Source organism: Lithobates pipiens, unplaced genomic scaffold (genome assembly GCF_037356315.1).
Source record: "Lithobates pipiens isolate NorthernLeopardFrog02 unplaced genomic scaffold, aLitPip1_a1.2 Scaffold_18, whole genome shotgun sequence".
NCBI classification, from domain to species: Eukaryota; Metazoa; Chordata; class Amphibia; order Anura; family Ranidae; genus Lithobates; species Lithobates pipiens.
Window position 1 is genome coordinate 57,974,946 of NW_027507758.1, and position 21,471 is coordinate 57,996,416.

At 44.3% G+C, this 21,471-nt stretch overlaps 1 protein-coding gene across 2 annotated transcripts in view; it reads right to left on the reverse strand.

Moving 5' to 3' along the window:
- Positions 1-21,471, reverse strand: part of TRERF1 (transcriptional regulating factor 1) — a 231,931-nt gene that overhangs the window by 85,276 nt on the left and 125,184 nt on the right. For both annotated transcript variants that reach the window (XM_077485709.1, XM_077485708.1), the window contains exons 2-3: positions 3,726-5,279; positions 1,743-1,786 (exon numbers count right to left, since the gene is read on the reverse strand). In XM_077485709.1, coding sequence (XP_077341835.1) covers positions 1,743-1,786; positions 3,726-5,051 — 1,370 coding nt within the window. In that variant the 5' untranslated portion in view covers positions 5,052-5,279. The remainder of the gene's footprint in view (positions 1-1,742; positions 1,787-3,725; positions 5,280-21,471) is intronic.

A 21,471-nucleotide genomic window follows, 5' to 3' on the forward strand; every position in this document is an offset into this window, starting at 1 on the left:
GCTCGGGGGCCCCATAAGTTGTCAGTCCGCCCCTGGGGTTTACTTCCTCTTTAATGTAAGTACACATTTTGAGGTATTTTGGCCTAATTTAAAGAGATCCTAATCCAAACATGTCCCCACGAAAGTGACAGTGTTCAGGACTGGTGAATGACCGATCAGAACTGCATTACATGAGGGATTTGACATACTCCCTCATACTCTTGGCTGCAGCGGTGTGGGGAAGGAGTGTGGCTTGGTAAAAATAAATGCTTGGAGGAGAAGTAGGGCTTTGTGAAGCCTCGGTCACTTTGCATTAGGCATAGCTCGCAACTGTCCCTGATTTTCGAGGCACTGTCCCTGATTAGGAGCAATGTCCCTCTGTCCCTCATTCCTCCTCATTTGTCCCTCGTTTTGGTCTGATCCATATAGATGTATATAAAATGCACTTTTTATGATTCAAAAAGCGTTTCCCAGAGCTAAACCTTTCATCTGATTTCTAATTTGTTGCATTTGTAAATCCCAAAAGCCAATATAAAGGAATAGTAGTGGTAAAACAAGCACCTGTGAGTTTGACCAATCTTGTGTTTTGACCCACTGGTCTCTGCTGTGTCCTGGGAACTCTGTGTCTCCCAGAAGACAGCGGGTGGGGGGGGACAGAGGAGGTGGCGGACATGGCATAGATATCCACAGATACTGCGGCTATCTATGCCTGGAAGTAGGAGCAAATACCTGGATTATACAGGTATCTGCTACCCTCTCACCCCTGAAAGGAGGGAGGGGAGGGAGGGGAGGATTCCGAAAAGCGGAAGTTCCATTTTGGGTGGAACTCCGCTTTAAGCTTAGTTTGGAGGAAATGAGTCCCGATTCAATTCAGTGATTCAAATCATTTTACTGAATTGAACTCTGTATGCTGGGACTAAGTTCTGGAGCAGTTCTCCTACACACATCCTCAGTGCTCTGTAAACTGGGAGCAGTTCTTCTACACAAAGCTTCAGAACTCCTCTTACACAGCCTCATGCTACATACACACGACCAGACTTTCTGTCAGAAAAGGTCAGACGGTCTTCCCGACAGAGTTCCGAAGGACTTCTGACCAAACGGACTTGCCCACACACGAACGGACCAAAGTCCATTCGTTTTGAACAAGATGACGTACGACGGGACTAGAAAAGGAAGTTCAATAGCCAGTAGCCAATAGATGCCCTTGCATCGTATTTGGTCCATCGGACCAGCATACAGACGAGCGGTTTTCCTGAAAAAAATGTATTCCGTCGGACAGATTTGAAACATTCTATTTCTAGGTCCGTCTGAATTTTTGAAGAAAAAAGTCAGATGAAGGCCACACACGATCGTAATATCCGACGGAATGATTCCATGGGACCTCTCCTGCCGGAAAGTTTGGTCGTGTGTACGCGGCATTAGTGCTGTCAATTGCATGGAACATAGTGGCCCAGGAAGGAGCAGCCAATAAGAAAAGAATCCGACACATCTGGAAGCATCAGAATCTTCTTACTTTTCCCCATTCAACACTGCAAAATGGTAAAAAATAAAATATTTCCCAGAAGAGCAAACAGCGTGTTCAAATAAATATAAAGTTTGGTCTGGTGAGAGGATCTCTTCTAATGTTCATTTCCATGCCCAGATCATTTTTAGTACCATTTGTAAATTTGTGACATAGCTTTTGGCTAATGCATAGTTACACAATACCTTCCCCTTCTAAAAGTGAGCAGGGAAATACAAGACTGTCCCAAACACGCCATTACCTGTTATCCGGAGAGACAGTCTGTGTCTTTCTATCTGGAACAAGCTATATTAAAAGGATAAAATAATATTCATGTCATTTGCGGTGAAAAATAAAATAGAAAAGTTATTAGCAAGTTGTAGCAACATGGTGTTCTCTTTAACCAACCCTCTGCCCAATGTTTTTGTCTAGAGAACCTCTGGAACTTGAGACCTGCAGCTCTTCTAACGGGTCTATTAATATTAAATATAACATTTTGCTGTGTGAATATAGTATATTAATATATTTGACCAGGACAGAAAACACTCCTTTCACTTGGACAATTTCGTTGTTGAAAAATCCAGCGGCTAAAGTGAAGGCATCTTGGCCGCCTGTCATAACCCAGCAATGCCTACTGGATGGTCCCACACAGGTTCTCCTGGCCACCTTACTGAGTGCATACGGACCACATAGAAGGGAATGGGGTTGCCCCGCAACTGTGTCTAATAGATGTAGTAGTGGCATGGTGAAAAGTAATTTCAGTGTGAAACCTATTGTATGTTCAAACAGGGGTGCAGGAGGTGGCATATCGCCTGGTATAGTTAGACCCCTATGTGATTCCCTTCTAAAAGTACAACTGTCAGTAAATCTTCTACATGGACATCAACACAAACAGTTTAGGTAACCAGGAATTATATATTGTGACAGGCAGACTGGCTGTTAACCTGAAATAGTGTTGGATTGGCGCTCAGGCTCCTGTATTCAAACCCAGTGGACTCCCACTGTTGGGTGCTGGCTCGAGGCTAGAGCTCATTCTGGCTCTACATATAAGATTAAAAAAAGAAATCCTTGTCACCACACTACCAAGGGTACCCAATGGTCAGACAAGTGAAAGCAGCCTCAGCTCAGCTCTCTCCAGGCCACACCACCAATGCGTTTCGCCCTGCTTAGTTAGGAGGGCAAAAAGTTAGGCTGAGGCTACTTTCACTTGTCTGACCTTGGGTTTCCTTGGTAGTGTGGTGACCAGGATTTCTGTTTTTTAATTGTATATGTAGAGCCGGGACAAGCTCTTACCCTGAGCCAGCACCCATAGTGTGAGTCCACTGGGTGTGAATACAGGGACCTTAGCGCCAAACTGAGATTTCTTCTTTTTAGACGGACTGGCTGTCAAAATGGTAAAGTGGTAAATGACACTGGCTTTTTGTTCACTTCAAACAGGTTTTGAATTCCTATTGAAGTCTTTGGGAATGCAAAACCTGCTCACAGCAGGTCACAAGGTGGTCAACTGTAGGTCAAATGCACCTGTCAATGAATTCTGGATGATATCAGATGCAATTCAAACTGATGCCAAAGTAATGCTGTCTTCAGACAGTCAGGGATCTCCTGAGTAAGATATTGCGGCTAAGGTAGCATATAATAGGACATGGAGCATATTTCCACTCCCATCTGGTCTAAGGTTGTCTAACAAACAATCAAGAATCTGGAAAACATAAGTTGCCTATTCACATGTCCATATTGATATTTACACGCAGCAAAACACATGCATTTTGCTGCATGAATATAGATTTCAAGCAGAAATCTCACCCTTTCCTAAGGGTTGGTTCACATCACTCCAATGCAGTTTAATGTGAAACTTCATGGCTACATTCACACCTAGACGTGTGCAATGCCACGCAATGCACATGGAACTGTGAATCCAGCCTTAATGCATTGTTGAATGAGTACAAAAATGTTCATGTTACATTATATATGTTTTATATCTCACAATCTCAGTAAATATAGAGGATCAGGGGAACATTTTTCTGCAGGTCCTCCAATGTGGTGTATCTTATTATGTGTGTGCAACATTCCACTGTCAGTCCTTATGTGGGTGAGATGGGACAAACACTGCATCGGTACCATCCATGATTCTTATCCTGGCCCATTATTTGTATGCAGAGGTAGCCTGCTTAGCTACCCCTGACTCATGGGACTAAATAGGCCTCCACTGAGATCAAAAACATCATTCAAAGATATCCCACTGTACCTGTGGCCAAGGTGTGGTAGGAGAGTGGTGAAGACCTTGGCTGCCAAGCATGTAAGGGCTGTCTGCAGATAGGGCTTGCTGGTGATTAGTGTTGACCAAAATCCCCAGAGCCTCCTGGTTGTAGTTGTTATCTAACTGGTCTGCACTGGGCATTCCCACTGGACTATCCATGAGAACTGGTTGCCGATTGTCCATGTTATACTGTTTCTGTGGGCTGGCCTCCTGTTGTAGATGCTGCTGCGCCGTCAAGTTTTGTTTGTAAGGATGCCGAAGCGTCTGGGTGTTTTGATACACGTACTGTGGAACTGAGCCCAGCTGAATCAACTGCATGCTCTGGGAGTGGTCCTGCTGGTAATGATCAGCCTTTGCTGTACATTCTGAATTATATGACTGTTGCTGAAGCTGCATGTGATGTTGCTGAGGTTGTTGCATATTGTGATGCAGTTCTGCAGTCTGTGCAGGGTAAAACTGAGACATCTGACCAGAAAACTGCTGCTGCTGCTGCCTTTCTTGCGTTAAAGGCCTCTGCTGTCCTCCTGGATGCTGCTGCATATAATACTGCATCTGCTGGGTTTCCTGTGGATGCTGCTGTAGTACCTGATGGGTTTGCACCTGTTGCCTGAACTGATGCCCCTGCTGCATAGACTGGGATGCCTGAGAGGGGGGTTGCAAATACTCGTAATAAAAATGTGACTGAGGCTGTTGCAGTGAATGCTTCTGAGGCTGATTTGCCAAGCCCTGGTGCATCTGCTGGGAGACCTGAGAGTACCTATCTAAGGTGCTAGGTTGCGTCTGCTCCTCGTCTGATGCCTTGAGTGACAACAGCTGCCTGAGTGTGCTGTCAGCGTCCAACAGTGGCGACGGTTGGGGTAAACCCTGAGACATGGCATGAATCCTTAAATTCTGCCGTGCAAAAACTTGTGTGAAAGAGTCCAGTTTGTGTAAGGCCCCGCTGGTCGTTTTAGGGTGATTGTCGAGCTGAGGATAGTAGGAAACCTGATATCCATCATCTACGTTATTTTGTGGATTCCACTGCAAGCTTTGTTCAAAGCAATTTGAACTACTGTGGGCTCTACTGTGATTCGCAGACCCGGCGTTTGCCCACTGAGATGGCCTGGACACTTCCACTTGAACCCCTGAAGTGACATCTCTGGAGTCCTGAGATAAGTGGGGGGAGGAAGAGGATGACTCTGAGGCATTCATGTCTACGGAGTCATAGCTATGGTGGAGCACCTGGTTGCTGGACTGATGTTGCATTTGTTGATAATACAAACTATCGCTGCTGTTGGATGCCAGGTAAGTCTTGTAGATCTGCTGATCTTCCATGGTGACTGGACTTCCCTGACTTGGTGGCAGCAGCGCCCATATAGGAAAATGTCCCTGAGAGATATGAAAGTGGTAATAAAGAGTGCAGTCAAGTATTGAGCGTGCCCATTTATCTGGATGAAGGGCCCCTGGCAGTTATAAATACAGAAGATCTTCAGACAGGCAAAGCGAGGCATCGTCACTCAGTGGAGGACAGGACTTGGGTGAAATTATTGACTGATGCTCCATCTGAAAAGAGAAAACACATTTCTTTCAAGAAGAAGAAAAATAAAAATAACATATAATTAAATAAAATAAAAGCAGTGCTCCTGACCAGTGGTCGCCATCCTTTCAGGCCTCACGGACCACTAAACTCACAATGTTGAATCCATATTTTTGGACCACTAACATGAATTTTACAAGCTTTATACACATAATGCTCAGTCTCTCTGGCCCCTCTTCTCCTCCCCCCACACTCTGCATCACACAGGTGCCTTACACAGACTCTTTATTGTATCTCACCTCCTTATCCAGCCATGTGCTCCATCTCCGTGCTCCCTCCACAATCTGTGATCAGCCCTGCCATTGGAAATCCCCCCCGTTTTCACCTCCCGCTCTTTGAACTACTCCCTGCATCTCCCTCTGAGTTCACAGGAGCTGGAACCCACAGAGGAGGCCTCGGGTATCAATGCGCGCTGACAGTATTGACTGTCAGCGAACACAGAGAACAACACTAGAAACAAAATTGGGCGGTATACATCTGTCACAATGTTGATTTGCGGCAGAACCCCTGGGGACCACCAACATTTTCTCGTGAACCATCAGTTGGGTTTTTACAGCTGTTTGTATCCATGTTGGGTTGATCCTTCTCACTTCCTGTCTTGATGACACCCTGGGCATTTCTGTGAACTGAACCTCCTGTTTCTACTCTCTGGAGTACATTCTTCATATATTCTTTTGGAAAATCCACAAGAGCCTGCTGATAGTATAACTTGCTTCCTGTGAGTTCTACATAGAATTAGTAAATGCAGTGCAAAGAGGGGAAACAGGGACTTCAGCTCACAGCTATACATTGGAGTCACTGAAACTGACACTACCCAATGGAAACACTGCAATAAAAAAAATTGACAGAGATTCTAACTTCTTCTCCACTACATACTTTCACTCGGGGAAGGGTTACAACCTCTGTCAGGTTTTATTGTAATCTCCAGTGGACAACCAGTAGAAAAACACCTTCAGATCTGTGCATGAAACATATTAACAATATTACATAGTAAAGAGTAGGCAGCCTCAAGTGCCTGCAGACCACACTTTTAGCTTCAAAGTGTCTCTGATGGTCCCAAAAGGTCCTTAGCAAAGATTGCTTTTTTTTAGACAATATGAGAACATTGCACCTCAGTAATGATGCACCCAGGGCCAGTGCTACCACTAGGCAAACTAGGCAGCCGCTTCAGGCACACTGCTGCCTAGGGCGCCCGGCCACTGGTGTTCCTACTCTCTTCTCTCTGCAGCAAGTGGCTAAGTCTTAGTATCAGCACATAGGGGTTGATTTACTAAAACTGGAGAGTGCAAAATCTGTTGCAGCTCTGCATAGAAACCAATCAGCATCCAGGTTTTATTGTTAAAGCTTAATTGAACAAGCTGAAGTTAGAAGCTAATTGGCTACCATGCACAACTGGACCAGATTTTGTACTCACCAGTTTTGGTAAATCAACCCCATGGTGTCAAAGGCGCAGCAGCGGCAGAGGACTGTGTCTGTGTCCCGACTCCCGAATGAATGGAAGCAAGCAAACATTCATTGATGGGCACTGGTAGGCTACATTGATGGTCGCTGGTGAGGCTGCATTTGATAGGTGCTGGTGAGGCTGCATTTGACAGGTGCTTCATTAAAAAGGTGGGGTATACATGGGCAAAGCAAAGGGGGTGGGGTCAGGGGTGGAGCCAAGAGGGGTGCAGGAAAATTAGGTTTCACCTAGGGTGTCTAAAATCCTTGCACCAGCCCTAGTCATGCACCTTTCAACTGGTTGCCCTGGTTGCACTGTGTGATGTGGTCAATGGAACCCAGAAGATATTTGCAAAGATTCAGGGGCTCTGAGAAGCCAATTACCAGTATCAAACAGTGTCACATGAGCAGGGCCATTGATAAGGCAATACAACTAGTCCTGTCGTAATGGACACAGGCCGCATCAGCTAAACAGAGGGGCCCGGGGCAGCTTTATTGTTCATTTCTGCTCAGATTAATACATTGATTTTACTAGACCACATCCCCACTCCGACTTGCTTACCAGGGCTTAAATTACATTTCCCTGGGCCTAATCACGTCAACAGAGGGATCAAGGAAGTGGGACATCTTTTTCATTTTGGAGACGCAGTGGATAAAGTTAGTGCCGCTGTTCTGCTGCATATGGGGGGGTTGGAAGTGGGGGGGGGGGACTCCGTCGGGAAAGCTGTACAGGGCCCCATGATTTCTAACAGCAGCCCTGCACATGATGGTAGGGAGGAACACATTAACCCTGTGGAAGCTCTGACACCACCTGACAAAGAGCTTACACAGGATTTTGACTCCAGGAGGAATAGTTGGTAAAAGCAGGGATTGCTCCTCCAACAGAACCTGTCACTCTCTCTGAATAGACAACGTAAAACCTATAAGTACCTTCGCCTTAATAAAAAAGATTGCTGCGTTAAAGTGGTTGTAAACCCTCCTTTACAACCACCTTATACTACAGGCAAGCCTATAATAAGGCTTACCTGTAGCCAGGGGTGGACTGACATCTCATGGGGCCCCCCGGGCAATAGGAGATTATGGAGCCCCCAGGCAATCAGAGATTATGGGGCCACACAGTATACACAAACACACGCACGCAGTATACAATCACACAGTATACACAGACATGTTTCTATTGGCTGATAAGGTACTGGAGAGGTGGGGCAGTTTATAATCTCTGGATTTTTAGACCAAAAGGATGTCGGTAAGGGACATTTCAGAGGCAGATGTAAAAAAAACACACATTTTTACATACTGTCCCTGGTTTTACTGAGGCTGGCAACCCTGATGGGGCCCCCTAGCGGCATGGGGCCCTCGGGCAGTGCCTGAGTGGCTCAATGGTCAGTCCGCCCCTGCCTGTAGCTACACTGGATATCTCCTAAACCTGGACAGTTTAGGAGATATCCCTATATTTGCTTGTGCCGACGGCATTGACACATGCGCACTTAAGCAAACTGAAGCAATGGCACGTATGTGCCGTTGCTTCAGTTGTACTGTGCCGTTACCAGTGGCTCCCTTGGGAGTGACATCATCGAGGCTCTGGCCAATCACAGCATCGGAGCCGTGATACCCGGAAGTAAGTCCCCGGAGAGATGTCGGCTGCCAGAGCGGTGAACTAGGACCGCTGTGGGGACTTCGATCTCAGGTAAATAATTCATAATGAGCTAGTATACTATGCATGCTAGCTCATTATGCCTTTGTCTTGCAGGTCTTTTTTTTTTTTTTTTAAGGGTTTACAACCACTTTAAAGCTTTCATAGTATTATATAGTATATACAAAACAAAACATCTGAACAAAGTATCATGTTTATCACCTTCTCTTTTATTACTCTATAAAGATCACAAGTTCATCTCTATGTCGGTAACTTCTATTTATTCTTTACTTCCTTTCCAGGTAGAGTTAGCTATTTCCTATCATGTGACTTAAAGACGTGAAACATATTTAACCTCAAGACTTTGAAGAGAGACAGAAGAAAACTACAGGGTGTCTTTCATATGTTGGTGTGGGGGTTTCCCTTTAACCCTCTAGCTGCTGTGGTTATGCTCCCATTTCCTGCCCTATGTGGCCAAGTTTTCACATTTTCTTACATATCAACTAAACGTAAACTACAAACTTCACTGAGATCCCCCAAAACCCTAACGTTTCTGAAAATAGAGATAGAATTCAAATTTCGCATTCATGGCCTTCTATGTCCAGTGATATTGTAGAAATGTTGCCCTGCTGTACATATCTCCAAACTTTCTGAGATGAGAAAGAGGGACCTTTATATATTCAGGGAATGGACACCACAATACTCCACAACACACCGTTGTGCACTACTATGTGCTGTAAGTATACAACATTTAGGGTAGTCAATCAGTTGCAACTGATTCTAAATTAACATCATATTTGCGCAGTCTAATGCAGTGTTTTTCATGTCAGTGAACCCTAAAAATGATTTTCAGTCCCAGAGGCACCCCATTCTAAGGCTTCCTCACATTACTGCATGTCAGGGAACACACGCGAAATCGCGCACATTCCCAACACAATCACAAACGCGCTGCTGTTTAGCAGATGATCAGGGGTGCCATTCATTATTATAGTACCCCCCAGGCATTGGTAAGGGTGGTGCATTTTCAGTGGGGCACAATTCTATAAAAGGGGTTGGGGGCATCTTTCTTTGCATTTCTGTAGGTAGGACAGCCCATTGCCAGATCTGACTGGAAGTGGGAGCAGGTACCTGTCAAAATCATGTACCCACCCCCCACCGAAAAAAAAAAAGCATTCCAAATATGGGAGAGGAGGAGGAAAAGTGAAACTTTCCCTTTAGGGTGAAGTTCTGCTTTAACTTTTGGCTGTGAAAAAGGTTTTATCAGATGTCTGCCATAGTTAGGGCAGGTTTTGGTCCCATTGCCGCACCCTGTTTGAAAAAAAGCTGGTCTAAAGCCTGGTGCACACTATGCCTTTTTTTCCATTCAACCCAGCGTGTTGAATAAAAAAAAACTGTTAACTTCAGTTGGAACTGCTGTACTAACAATCCAACGTTAGTACAGCGATCGCCCCCACTGTGCTAATGTGTTCTGACAGGGGGACGGCCCCCCTGCCAGGAGACTCCGGTCAGCGCTCTCAGCCATTGGTTGAAAGCGCTGATCGGGAGTTGGTCGGCTGCTGGCTTTCCAGGGTGATCTTCCGACAGAAGCGGGCATGGCCGGCTTCTGTCAGACTGCCCGCCTTACACATGGGCCGAATGTTTGGCGACATCGGCCGGTGCAATAAAAACCTGTTTACAGATTCTGAGCCTCAAACGTCTTTTGAGTATCAGAGGTCACCTGAACTCTGATTGTTGTCACCTAGTTAACCGCTTGAGCTCACACACTGCACACTCTGGAGCTGGGAAACGGACAAAGCAACTTCTTTCATATGCAAGTCTGCAAAACTCTGATAATGTGAGAACAAATACTCAGATTTGTTCAATAAATCCAATCTATAAAATGTGGTCCTCCTGGATAGACGTGTCTGCTGATCTTGGTTCCCCCTCCCCCTAACTTTGAGTTGAACTGAGACGGAGGTGGATCCCCCCCCCCCCCCCCCCGGTTGACCGCCCCCGGTTCTCTCTCTCCCGACCATTTCCTCCCTGGCCCCCCCCCCCCCTCCCGCGGGCTTGCGCAAATGTCAGGTACCTGCATGATGACTGTGAAGTTCCGCTGGGGATGTCCTGCATTTATGAGAGAGTAATGGCTACTTCTGTTATCTGTACTGCTGGATTATTAAATTAAGAATGATTACTGGATGAAGGTGGTTTTTTCCTTTCTACAACTGTGTAATATTGGTTTTATTGTACTTTGCAATGAAATGCTGATTTGTCTAATAAAAATTTTCTGTTAAATAAAAAAATAAATAAATAAAAAATAAAATCCAATCTATGACTGTGAAAGCAACAAGACTTACACCGTCTGCCAGAATCCTTAGCTAAACCTCTGTTCAGGGGACGTAGGGATTACTAAGAAGACAATTCGTCTTCCTTGATGAATTGGTTTCCAGTTCAGCTGGCAAAAAATATCATAACCAAACCTCTGTCACTTTATGTGGCACACACTTCAATAGGAGGATAAATAATATGATATGCTATTATGGGATGCATCGTACCATATATGACCATTATATGATGGCACTCTGTCAGTCTGCAGTCTACAGACTAAGGCCGCGTACACACGCGGGGACTGTTCGCCCAACTTTGTCCGTCAAACAGTTTCGGCAAACAGTCCGCTCAAAATTAGCATGGACGGACATGGCCACACACGACGAACGAACAGTTTGCTGAAACCGTGCGCGATGACGTGAACGGCACGTACGACGGGACGAAAAATACGACGTCCTATACACTGCATTATAACTTTCGGCGTGTAAATCCTTTCTGAGCATGCGCGGAACTTAGTTTGACGAACAAGCCTACACACGAGGGGACTGTTCGCTGAAACAAGGTTTCAGCGGACAGTTTTTCGGAAATTCCGAAAAACCTTGTTCGTCAAACTGTCCGCTGAAACTGTCCGCTGAAAGCCCACACACGAGCGGACTGTCCGCCCAAACACTGTTCAGCGGACAAAGTTGGGCGAACAGTCCGCCCGTGTGTACGCGGCCTGAGACAAATATGAGCTTGCAGCTCTGAAATTGGATCAGCTAAGGCCTTCATTCCATTGGCGGAAAACAGGCGGTTCAGCCAAACCACGTAGCCAGAGAGGCGCAAATTTAACTGGGTCAGTCGATACTTGTAGTTCATTACTTTACATTAATTTCCAAATAGTGACAGCAGATACAGGGAGAAGATCCCTGACCTGCTGTCTTGGGGGTGGGGGGGGGGGGAATCGGGGAGTGGCTGCAGGAGTGGCAACATGTTATATGCTCCCGAAGGTGAACTTATCATTTCAAGTGGAAGAAAAGCCTATTCAAAAATGCTCTTAAAAAATGTTCCCTCCTCCTACCTATCCTGCCTAACTTGTATAGAAAAAAAAAAAAGATTTGTGTACTTACCTATTTTTAAGTCAGATCAAGTGATCCTACAGCACTGTGTAAGTGAGGACTGCACAATGGCTCTGAATTCTGGAAGCCATGATGTCACCCATAGGCTCCCATGGTCCAGATGCTTCCTGTTCTCCTCTGCAGCAGCCACTCACTGACACAGGGAGCTGGAACTGAAGGATCACATGACCAGAGTGCAGTTTACTAAAAATTGGTAAGTACACATATTTTTTTACACAGGTTAAAGCAGTAGTAAACCAATGCAGAACAGGGTGGATATAAATCAATGATTTTTTTAAAAAAAATCTGATTTTTTTATTTTATTTAAATCGATTGTTTTGATTTTTAGCAAATTTATTTTAATAAAATGCTTTTGGCGCAAAAGTCTATCTAAAGATAGTTGTCAAAAATACATTAATAATTTAGTTTATTCAGCATGAAATGGAGCTTAGTTATGTAGCACGAGGCTGTATATTCTGCAATATTTACATTTTTTGGTAAACTCATTCACTGAATCCAAGCTTTGCAAGCAGAGATAACAAGCACTGCATTGATGCATTCACACAATTTCACAGTAACCATGAGATAAAACAAAGTTCAGGAATATTCCTTTATCCCATTGTATTGCAAATCTATGTACACTACAAACTGTATGATTGAATTAGTTCTGATATCGCTGTTTCACTAACCTGACAGCTTATTATTCTAAATAGGAAACCTTCATTTTGTTTGCAAATATTAAAGATTCTAACTACCAGCAAGAATAAGTCCTTATATTTAAAAAACACCTGTCATTTCAGATCCATCAAGGCAGTGCCTGTTAGCGGGCATTCACTCACCTGCTGCCGCCACGTCCCTCACCTTGTTGTGTCACTGCCGCATCACCAGCCGTCCCATTAAAGTGAATGGGACTGTCGGGGGGTCAACAGCAGGTCAGAGGAGGAGCCGCTACTGGACAGAGGTGACAGTTGCCCTTTATAATTTATGATTTAAAATCAAGTTTATTTAAATCACGCTATTTTACTAGTGATCTAAACCATGATTTAAATCGACTTGATTTACCGTAAATCAGATTTGCCCTGCTGCAGAATAATAATTATACAAAAAAAAAAAATACCTATAAGACAATGGCATGATGTGCTAGTATGCATCACATAAATTATAAAATACAGTAAAACCTTGGTTTGAGAGTAACTTGGTTTGAGATCATTTTGCAAGACAAGCAAAATAGTTTAAATAAATTTTGATTTGATATACAAGCGATGTCTTGCTATGTAGTATAAATGAGAAGAGAGGCGCCTCTAAGTGTAGCAATATGGTTGCATTTAGGCCCCTTTCCCACTGGGGCCGGAGCAGTGTTGGCGGTAAAACTGTGCTATTTTTAGTGGCGGTATACGTCCGCTAGTGGGGCGGTTTTACCCCCCTGCTAGCGACCGAGAAAGGGTTAAAACCACAGCAAAGCGATACTGCAGCAGCGCTTTGCCGGCAGTATAGCCGCGCTGCCTTATTGATTTCAATGGGCAGGAGCGGTGTATACACACCGCTCCAAAGATGCTGCTAGCGGGGCTCTTTTTACTGTCGTGCCAGCGCACAGCTCCAGTGTGAGAGCCCTCGGGGCTTTCACACTGGAGACACAGCAGCAGCACTTTCAGGGTGCTTTTCAGGCGCTATTCTTAGCGCTGTAGCTCCTGCAAAGCACCCCAGTGTGAAAGGGGTCTTAATGAAGGTACAACATTTAGCAGCATATTGCTACACTTAGAGGCGCCTCTCTTCTCTTTTATACTCTGGAGCTCCTGCTGGATTTTGCTTCCAATCCCCTTGTGGAGGCTGTCATTTGTGGATGGACATTTTATGGTTACACAACCTGGTCACATTGCTATAATTTTTTTATATGGACTATAAACTGAAGGACCTATGAACAAGTGGTTGTGGAACGTATCATTTGAGTTTCTGTTATTTCTTATGGGGAAATTTGCTATGCTACAAGTGCTTCGGATTACAAGCATGTTTCTGGATAGAATTATGCTCACAATCCAAGGTTTGACTGCACTTACTACATAAAACATTGCAACAATTGTCATTTTATTCCCTAGGGCAGTGATGGGGAACCTTGGCACCCCAGATGTTTTGGAACTACATTTCCCATGATGCTCTTGCACTCTGCAGTGTAGTTGAGCATCATGGGAAATGTAGTTCCAAAACATCTGGGGTGCCAAGGTTCGCCATCACTGCCGTGGGGTCTCTGCAACAAAATATATAATGTTTGGGGGGGTTATAAGTAATTTTCTAGCAAAAAAGACAGATTTAAACAAAAAGTTCCAGAAAAAGCCTGGTCTTTAACCACTTGCCGACCGCTGAAATTCCCGCCGTGCGTGCAAGCCTGCTGCAAGCTCTGTGACCGCGGGACCTGCGGACTCGATTGCTACGGGGATCCCTGCGATCCTGTCACGGAGATCAAGAACGGGGAGATGGCGATGTAAACAGCATCTCCCCGTTCTGCCTAATGACAGGATACTGATCGTCTGTTCCCTGTCATCAGGAGCAGCGATCAGTGTCCACGTCACACAAGCCCATCCCCCAGTCAGTTAGAAACACTCCCCTAGGACACAATTAACCCCTCCCCGCCCCCTAGCGGTTAACCCATTCACTACCAGTGACATTTTTACAGTAATCAATGCAATTTTATAGCATTGATAGCTGTATTAATGCCAATGGTCCCAAAAATGCATCAAAATTGTCCGACGTGTCCGCTATAATGTCGCAGTCACGATAAAAATCGCTGCCATTACTAGTAAAAAAAAAAAAATATTAATAAAAATGCCATAAAACTATCCCCTATTTTGTAGACGCTATAACTTTTGCGCAAACCAATCAATGGACGCTTATTGCGATTTTTTTTTTTTTTACCAAAAATATGTAAAAGAATACGGATCGGCCTAAACTAAAGAAAATAAAAGTTTTTTTATATATTTTTGGGGGATATTTATTATAGCACAAAGTAAAAAATAATGTGTTTTTTTCAAAATTGTTGCTATTCTTTTGTTTATAGTGCAAAAAATAAAAACCACAGAGGTGATCAAATACCACCAAAAGCTCTATTTGTGGGAAAAAAAAGTACGTCAATTTTTTTTGGGAGCCATGTCGCACGACCGCGCAATTGTCAGTTAAAGCAACGCAGTGCCGAATCACAAAAAGTGCTCTGGTCAGGAAGGGGGTAAATCCTTCCGGGGCTGAAGTGGTTATTTAGATCTTATTTTGTGCTTTGTACTGGGTTTTCTTACTTTCTCACTTATAATTTTATTCTGGCATCCTTGATGAGTTAAACTTATAAATGTTTGTGCTTCTTATTGCACAAAGTAAGACCACATGAATTTTGGTCTCAGCGGTGATTGTGAGCGTGTTTTATTTTGGTAGAACCTATTTTTACAAAGATGTATTATGCTCAAGAAAGAAAAAATGTACACACCCTACAAAATTTTGCTTGGGAGCCACGTCGCACGACCGCGCAATTGTCAGTTAAAGCGACGCAGTGCCGAATCGCAAAAAGTGCTCTGGTCAGGAAGGGGGTAAATCCTTCCGGGGCTGAAGTGGTTAAAGCCTTGCGTCATATTACTCAGGGTCATGTATTAAAACCAACAGGATTTTTTTTTTTTTTTTTTTAAAGCAACATGTCATAGGCTGGAATTCCCTTTCATAAAAAAAAAAAAAATGAAATCCTAAGAACTGCGAGAATTCTCGGCATTAGACAATCCACCATCTGGCTGCAGTTCAGCCTCCAATCAGAGAGTGTTGGCAGTTCATGACATTTCTCCAGAACACACCCCGACACGGCCTGCCTAAGGATTCCATGGAAGAGGCTGATAATATTTACTTTTGCAAACCACAGAAATATTGACTTCTGACACTTCCTCTTCGAATTTCCGCTGCCCAGGCCCCGCCTCTCCCTCAAAGTCATTCGTGTCATTCTTTCCATTACATAATCAGAATGAAAGGACCTTTCTACTTTAACCGGAGGTTTAGCCAGTCCTCGCTACAAGCTGAACTCCGGGCAGATCAGAAAACACACCAATGAATGCAGATGTGTATAGGTTTTTGAAAAAATCATTAGGGACCCAATGTGCTGGGGTGTGACCGCAAAGCAACAGTGTGGATTGGCCCTTAAAGCGAAGGTCCGCCCACCGCTGAAAAAATTAAAAAACAGCAACTACACATACTGCAGCTTCTGGCTTTTATTAAAGCGGTTCTTCACCCTAAAGGGGAAGTTCCGCTAATCTGATCCTTCCCCCCCTCCGGTGCCACAATCGGCACCTTTCAGGGGGGAGGGGGGTGCAGTTACCTGGATAGTCCAGGTATCTGCACCCACTTTCGGGCAGACCGCGCAGACCCCCGCAGACGCCCCCCCCCCCGTTGTGTTCTGGGAAACACACAGTTCCCAGAGACACAGCGGGGGACCGTAAGAGACGCGCAGCGCGACTCGCGCATGCGCAGTAGGGAACCGGGCAGTGAAGCTGTAATGCTTCACTTCCCGATTCCCTGACAGAGGATGGCGGCGGGGGCAGCAGCGAGACGAGCGATCGCTCGTCATCTGCCGCCGACATCACTGGAACCTGGGACAGGTAAGTGTGATTTAAGTCAGCAGCTGCAATATTAGTAGCTGCTGGCTTTTAATATTTTTATTTTAGGTGCAGAACCGCTTTAATCGGATACTTACCTGTCCTGGAGTCCTGCAGTGCCCTGTCCTGGAGTGTCGGCACCGCAGATGATGTTTCTATCAGCTATCAGGTGCCACCGCCATTGACAGTAAGGGAACCCAGCAGTGTAGCCTTATGGCTTCACAGTGGGAACCCTACTGCGCATGCGCGAGGCCCCGCTCCTCTCTCCTACTGGCCCGGTGACAGGGGGAGGAGGAGGTAGCCGTAACGTCAAGATCCACGGCTGTGGCTCCCAGAAGTGGGAACAGGATACCTGCCAAAGGGTTTTGGGTGGAACTTTGCTTTAATGATTTTTTATTTTTTTTATTATTTTTTTGACAGGTATACCTGTCAAAGGTCACAGGTATCATGACCCCCCCCCCCCCCCCCCAAAAAAAAAAAGGTGCCAGTTGTGCCACCAGGGGAGAGGAGACAAATGAGCAAAAGTTTCACTTTTGGGTGGAACTTCGCTTTAATGATTTTTTTTATTTATTTTTTTTATATATGTTTTTTCAACTACTAAAGCTGAGTAGTAATAAAGCAAAGCTCAGCAAACATGGCAGTATACCAAGACGCAGCAAAGCCAAGTACAGAAAAAGGTGATATCTATACCAAATAACATCAGACAGTGATTAATGAAAGACCAACATGGTCACAAAGCCTGTCATACCAAAGTAAGAAACAAAAGAAAATAGAAGAAAATATACACAAAGACAATATGAGTATACACTATATTACCGAAAGTATTGGGACAGCTGCCTTTACATGCACATGAACTTTAATGGCATCCCAGTCTTAGTCCGCAGGGTTCAATATTGAGTTGGCCCACCCTTTGCAGCTATAACAGCTTCAACTCTTCTGGGAAGGCTGTCCACAAGGTTTAGGAGTGTGTCGATGGGAATGTTTGACCATTCTTTCAGAAGCCAATTGGGAGGTCAGGCACTGATGTTGGACGAGAAGGCCTGGCTCGTAGTCTAATTCATCCCAAAGGTGTTCTATAGGTTTGAGGTCAGGACTCTGTGCAGGCCAGTCAAGTTCTTCCACCCCAAACGCGCTCATCCATGTCTTTATGGACTTTGCTTTGTGCCCTGGTACAAATCATTTGGTGGAGGGCGTATTATGGTGTGGGATTGTTTTTCAGGGGTTGGGCTTGGTCCCTTAGTTCCAGTGAAAGGACTCCTAAGGTGTCAACATACCAAGATATTTTGGAAAATTTCATGCTCACAACTTTGTGGGGAAAAGTTTGGGGATGGCCCCTTCCTGTTCCAACATGACTGCTGTTACAGGTCACATGTTCAAAAAAAAAAAAAAATTGGAATACAGAGTAAAAATAAATAATTAATATCAATAAACTGTTTTAAATTATCATACAAATAAATATTTGAAATAAAATCTTTATCTAAATATTTTTTGGCAAAAACTTGGTGCGGGCGGATTTCTGCCAGTCATAGGCTGTGTCATACCCCTCCAGCCTGTATCTTAGAATACAAAAGAGGTGAAGCCTACATCAATCTACAGGTAATTTACTGCCCTCATTCTGTTTAGCTGGTTAGTGGGCATGGAGGAGGAGGAGGGAGTGGACTGTCATTACCCCTGTGTATACGCCCACATGTGTGACTCTATAGTTACATGGACTGTTCAGTGATAGGGAGGAAATGCTCAGCATAGAAACTCACTGAAAACTGTGCAGAGTTGTCACAGCAGCTGCAAAATCCCTAGCTGAATTGGGGACATGAACAGAAAGGGGAGATAGAGAGAAGCAGGATCAACCAGGTATTTTACACAATAGAGAAAACAAATCTCATAGTGACTGAGTGAGTATGACCAGCATGTAATACACCATTTATTGATAGTTTTTTATGATGTGGGTTTAGTGACACTTTAATGGCGGCCCAATGCACTTTGCTAATGCATGTGTGTTTTAGTGCATCACAAAACAAAAAATATGCCATGTAATGCGTTTTAATAAGAGGTACATGTGCTGCTTTAGTTTGGTCTCTGTGTGCTGGGCAATTCTTTCAATTGAATGGGATGCCTAACACATCACTTGTAAAATGCCCCTTAAAAGGCACATCTATGCACATGTGTTGCTGATGATTGGCTGCTATGGTCAATACCGCCACATCAAGAAACATGTGGGCTCTATCGGCACCATTGTTTCAATGTAAAACTGGGCAAATAAGCTGGTGAGTTGGAAGTAAGGAGGGAATATGGATGCAAGGTGATCCTCTGGGGGCAGAGGTGTTGGTTTTTGTCCACAGATATCACTAGGTGATTTTACCCATAGGTGCAGCAATTTACATTACTATATTTGAAAGTGGGAACGTCAATGCACTTTGTAGGGTGTGTACATTTTTTCTTTCTTGAGCATAATACATCTTTGTAAAAATATGTTCTACCAAAATAAAACATGCTCACAATTACCGCTGAGACCAAAGTTCATGTGGTCTTACTTTGTGCAATAAGAAGCACAAACATTTATAAATTTAACTCATCAAGGATGCCAGAATAAAAATATAAGTGAGAAAGTAAGAAATCCCAGTACAAAGCACAAAATAAGATCTAAATAACCACTTCAACCCCGGAAGGATTTACCCCCTTCCTGACCAGAGCACTTTTTGCGATTCGGCACTGCGTCGCTTTAACTGACAATTGCGCGGTCGTGCAACGTGGCTCCCAAACAAAATTGATGTCCCTTTTTTTCCCACAAATAGAGCTTTCTTTGGTGGTATTTGATCACCCCTGCGGTTTTTATTTTTTGTGCTATAAACAAAAAATTGTGACAATTTTGAAAAAAACGCATTATTTTTTACTTTTTGCTATAATAAATATCCGCCAAAAATATATAAAAAATATTTTTTTTTCCTCAGTTTAGGCCGATATGTATTCTACATATTTTTGGTAAAAAAAAAAAATCGCAACAAGCATTTATTGATTGGTTTGCGCAAAAGTTATAACGTCTGCAAAATTCAGAGCATAGTTTTATGGCATTTTTATTAATAATTTTTTTTTACTAGTAATGGCGGCGATCAGTGATTTTTATCATGAATACAACATTATGGCGGACACATTGGACAATATTGACAGATTTTTGGGACCACTGGCATTAATACAGTGATCAATGCTATAAAATTGCATTGATTACTGTAAAAATTTCACTGGCAGTGAAGGGATTAACCACTAGGGGGCAGGGAGGGGTTAAGTGTGTCCTAGGGGAGTGTTTCTAACTGACTGGGGGATGGGCTTGTGTGACGTGGACACTGATCGCTGTGTTCTGTCATTAGGCAGAACGAGGAGATGCTGTTTACATCGGCATCTCCCCGTTCTTGAGCTCCATGACACGATTGCGGGTATCCCCGCTGCGATCGAGTCCGCGGGTTCCGCGGGCACGGAGCTCGTAGCAGGCAGGCGCGCACGGCAGGAATTTTAAAGTAAGTATGGGTACGTTAATTTGCCCAGCCGTGCCATTCTGCCAACGTACATATGCTGACAGCGGTCGGAAAGTGGATAATATACAGTACATACATACAGTATAATGTACACCAGGGGCATCCAACCTGTGGTCCAAGGCAGCTATGAATTCTTACCAACACAAAATCGAGAACTTACCTAAAAATTTTGATTTTCTTTTTCCCATTCAATTTTTCATAAAAATGTGTTTACATTTAGTGAACACGTGTGGTTAAAGAAAAATTTGACAGTGTCCCTTTAAAGGACTTTTATGAGTTTTAGTTTTCCAAAGAAAAATCTCCCACTCTTCATAATCACGCCACATTCATGTCATCAATAGGAAGCACATTTGTGAACAACTTTTTTCAGGGATGAAGCACATGAAGGGCAAAATTAGAACCAAAGTATCTGATGAGCACCTTGAGAATTCATGGAAAATACCTACTTCATTCATCCAACCAGACCATGCGTTTGTTTATCAAAAACAGTGTCAAATATTGCACTAGGTTTATGTCGCTCTTTTACATTTATAATAAAAAATATTACAAAAAAATTAGGATATATTACTTGAATAGGTAAGTTATCTCTATCGGTGATCGTGAACTTGTGTGTCAGAGAACTCATGCAGCAAGTGCTCGTTCCTATGCAGCAGCTGCCAATCCCCTTTCATGCTAATGCACATGTGCGGAGCCACAGACCAAGACAGACAAGGATCGGAATGGGCATGCACGGTGGCGCATCCATACAAGCGCATGTGTGTGCGCACACGCTAGCGTTCGTACGCACGCACGCATCCATAGATTCTGGCGCACGGCAGCCTAAATAAACCAAGAGTGTGCCTGGCTTCAGTGCTGGATTGTCTTCAGTTTGGTTCCTGTACTCCTGACGTTTATTCTTACCTGCTGACCTTGTTCCTGAACTCGGCTTCATCTGACTACTCTCTTGGATCATCCTTGCCTGCTCATCTGCCTCTTGCTTATATTACTGACCCTGGCTTGGACTTATGACTACGGCTCCGCCTTCTGACTTAGTACCCCACCGCCAGCACATGGCCGACTCCTGCCTGCTCCTGACCTTGCAACTAATCCTGATTCTGCACCTATCTGCCTGGCTCCCACTGAACAAGACTTGTGACCAGTTTTCACGCCTCTACTGGAAGGGTTCCTGTGCCTTCAAGCTTCAGCTCACTTCCACAGCTGCCAGGCACCGGCACCTTTCCACTGCCCTAGCAGTCCCTGTCTCCACTAACAGGGGTGCTTGGACAGGAATTGTGCAAGAGGCCACCCTCATCATCTCGGGCTCCACGGCAAGGTAGGTGACATTGTGATCTGCCTGACTTTTTTTTGCTCATCGGCTATCCTTATTGTCTGTGTATTTTATGTGTGGCTCAAGACAATACCTCTTATTCCAATGTGGCCCAGGAAGGTCAAAAAGGTTGGAAGCCCCTGCTGTACACTATAAGGCCAAACATTTGTGGACACCTGATCATCACACTAATATGAGCTTCTTGGACATCCCATTCCATAACCATGGCCATTAA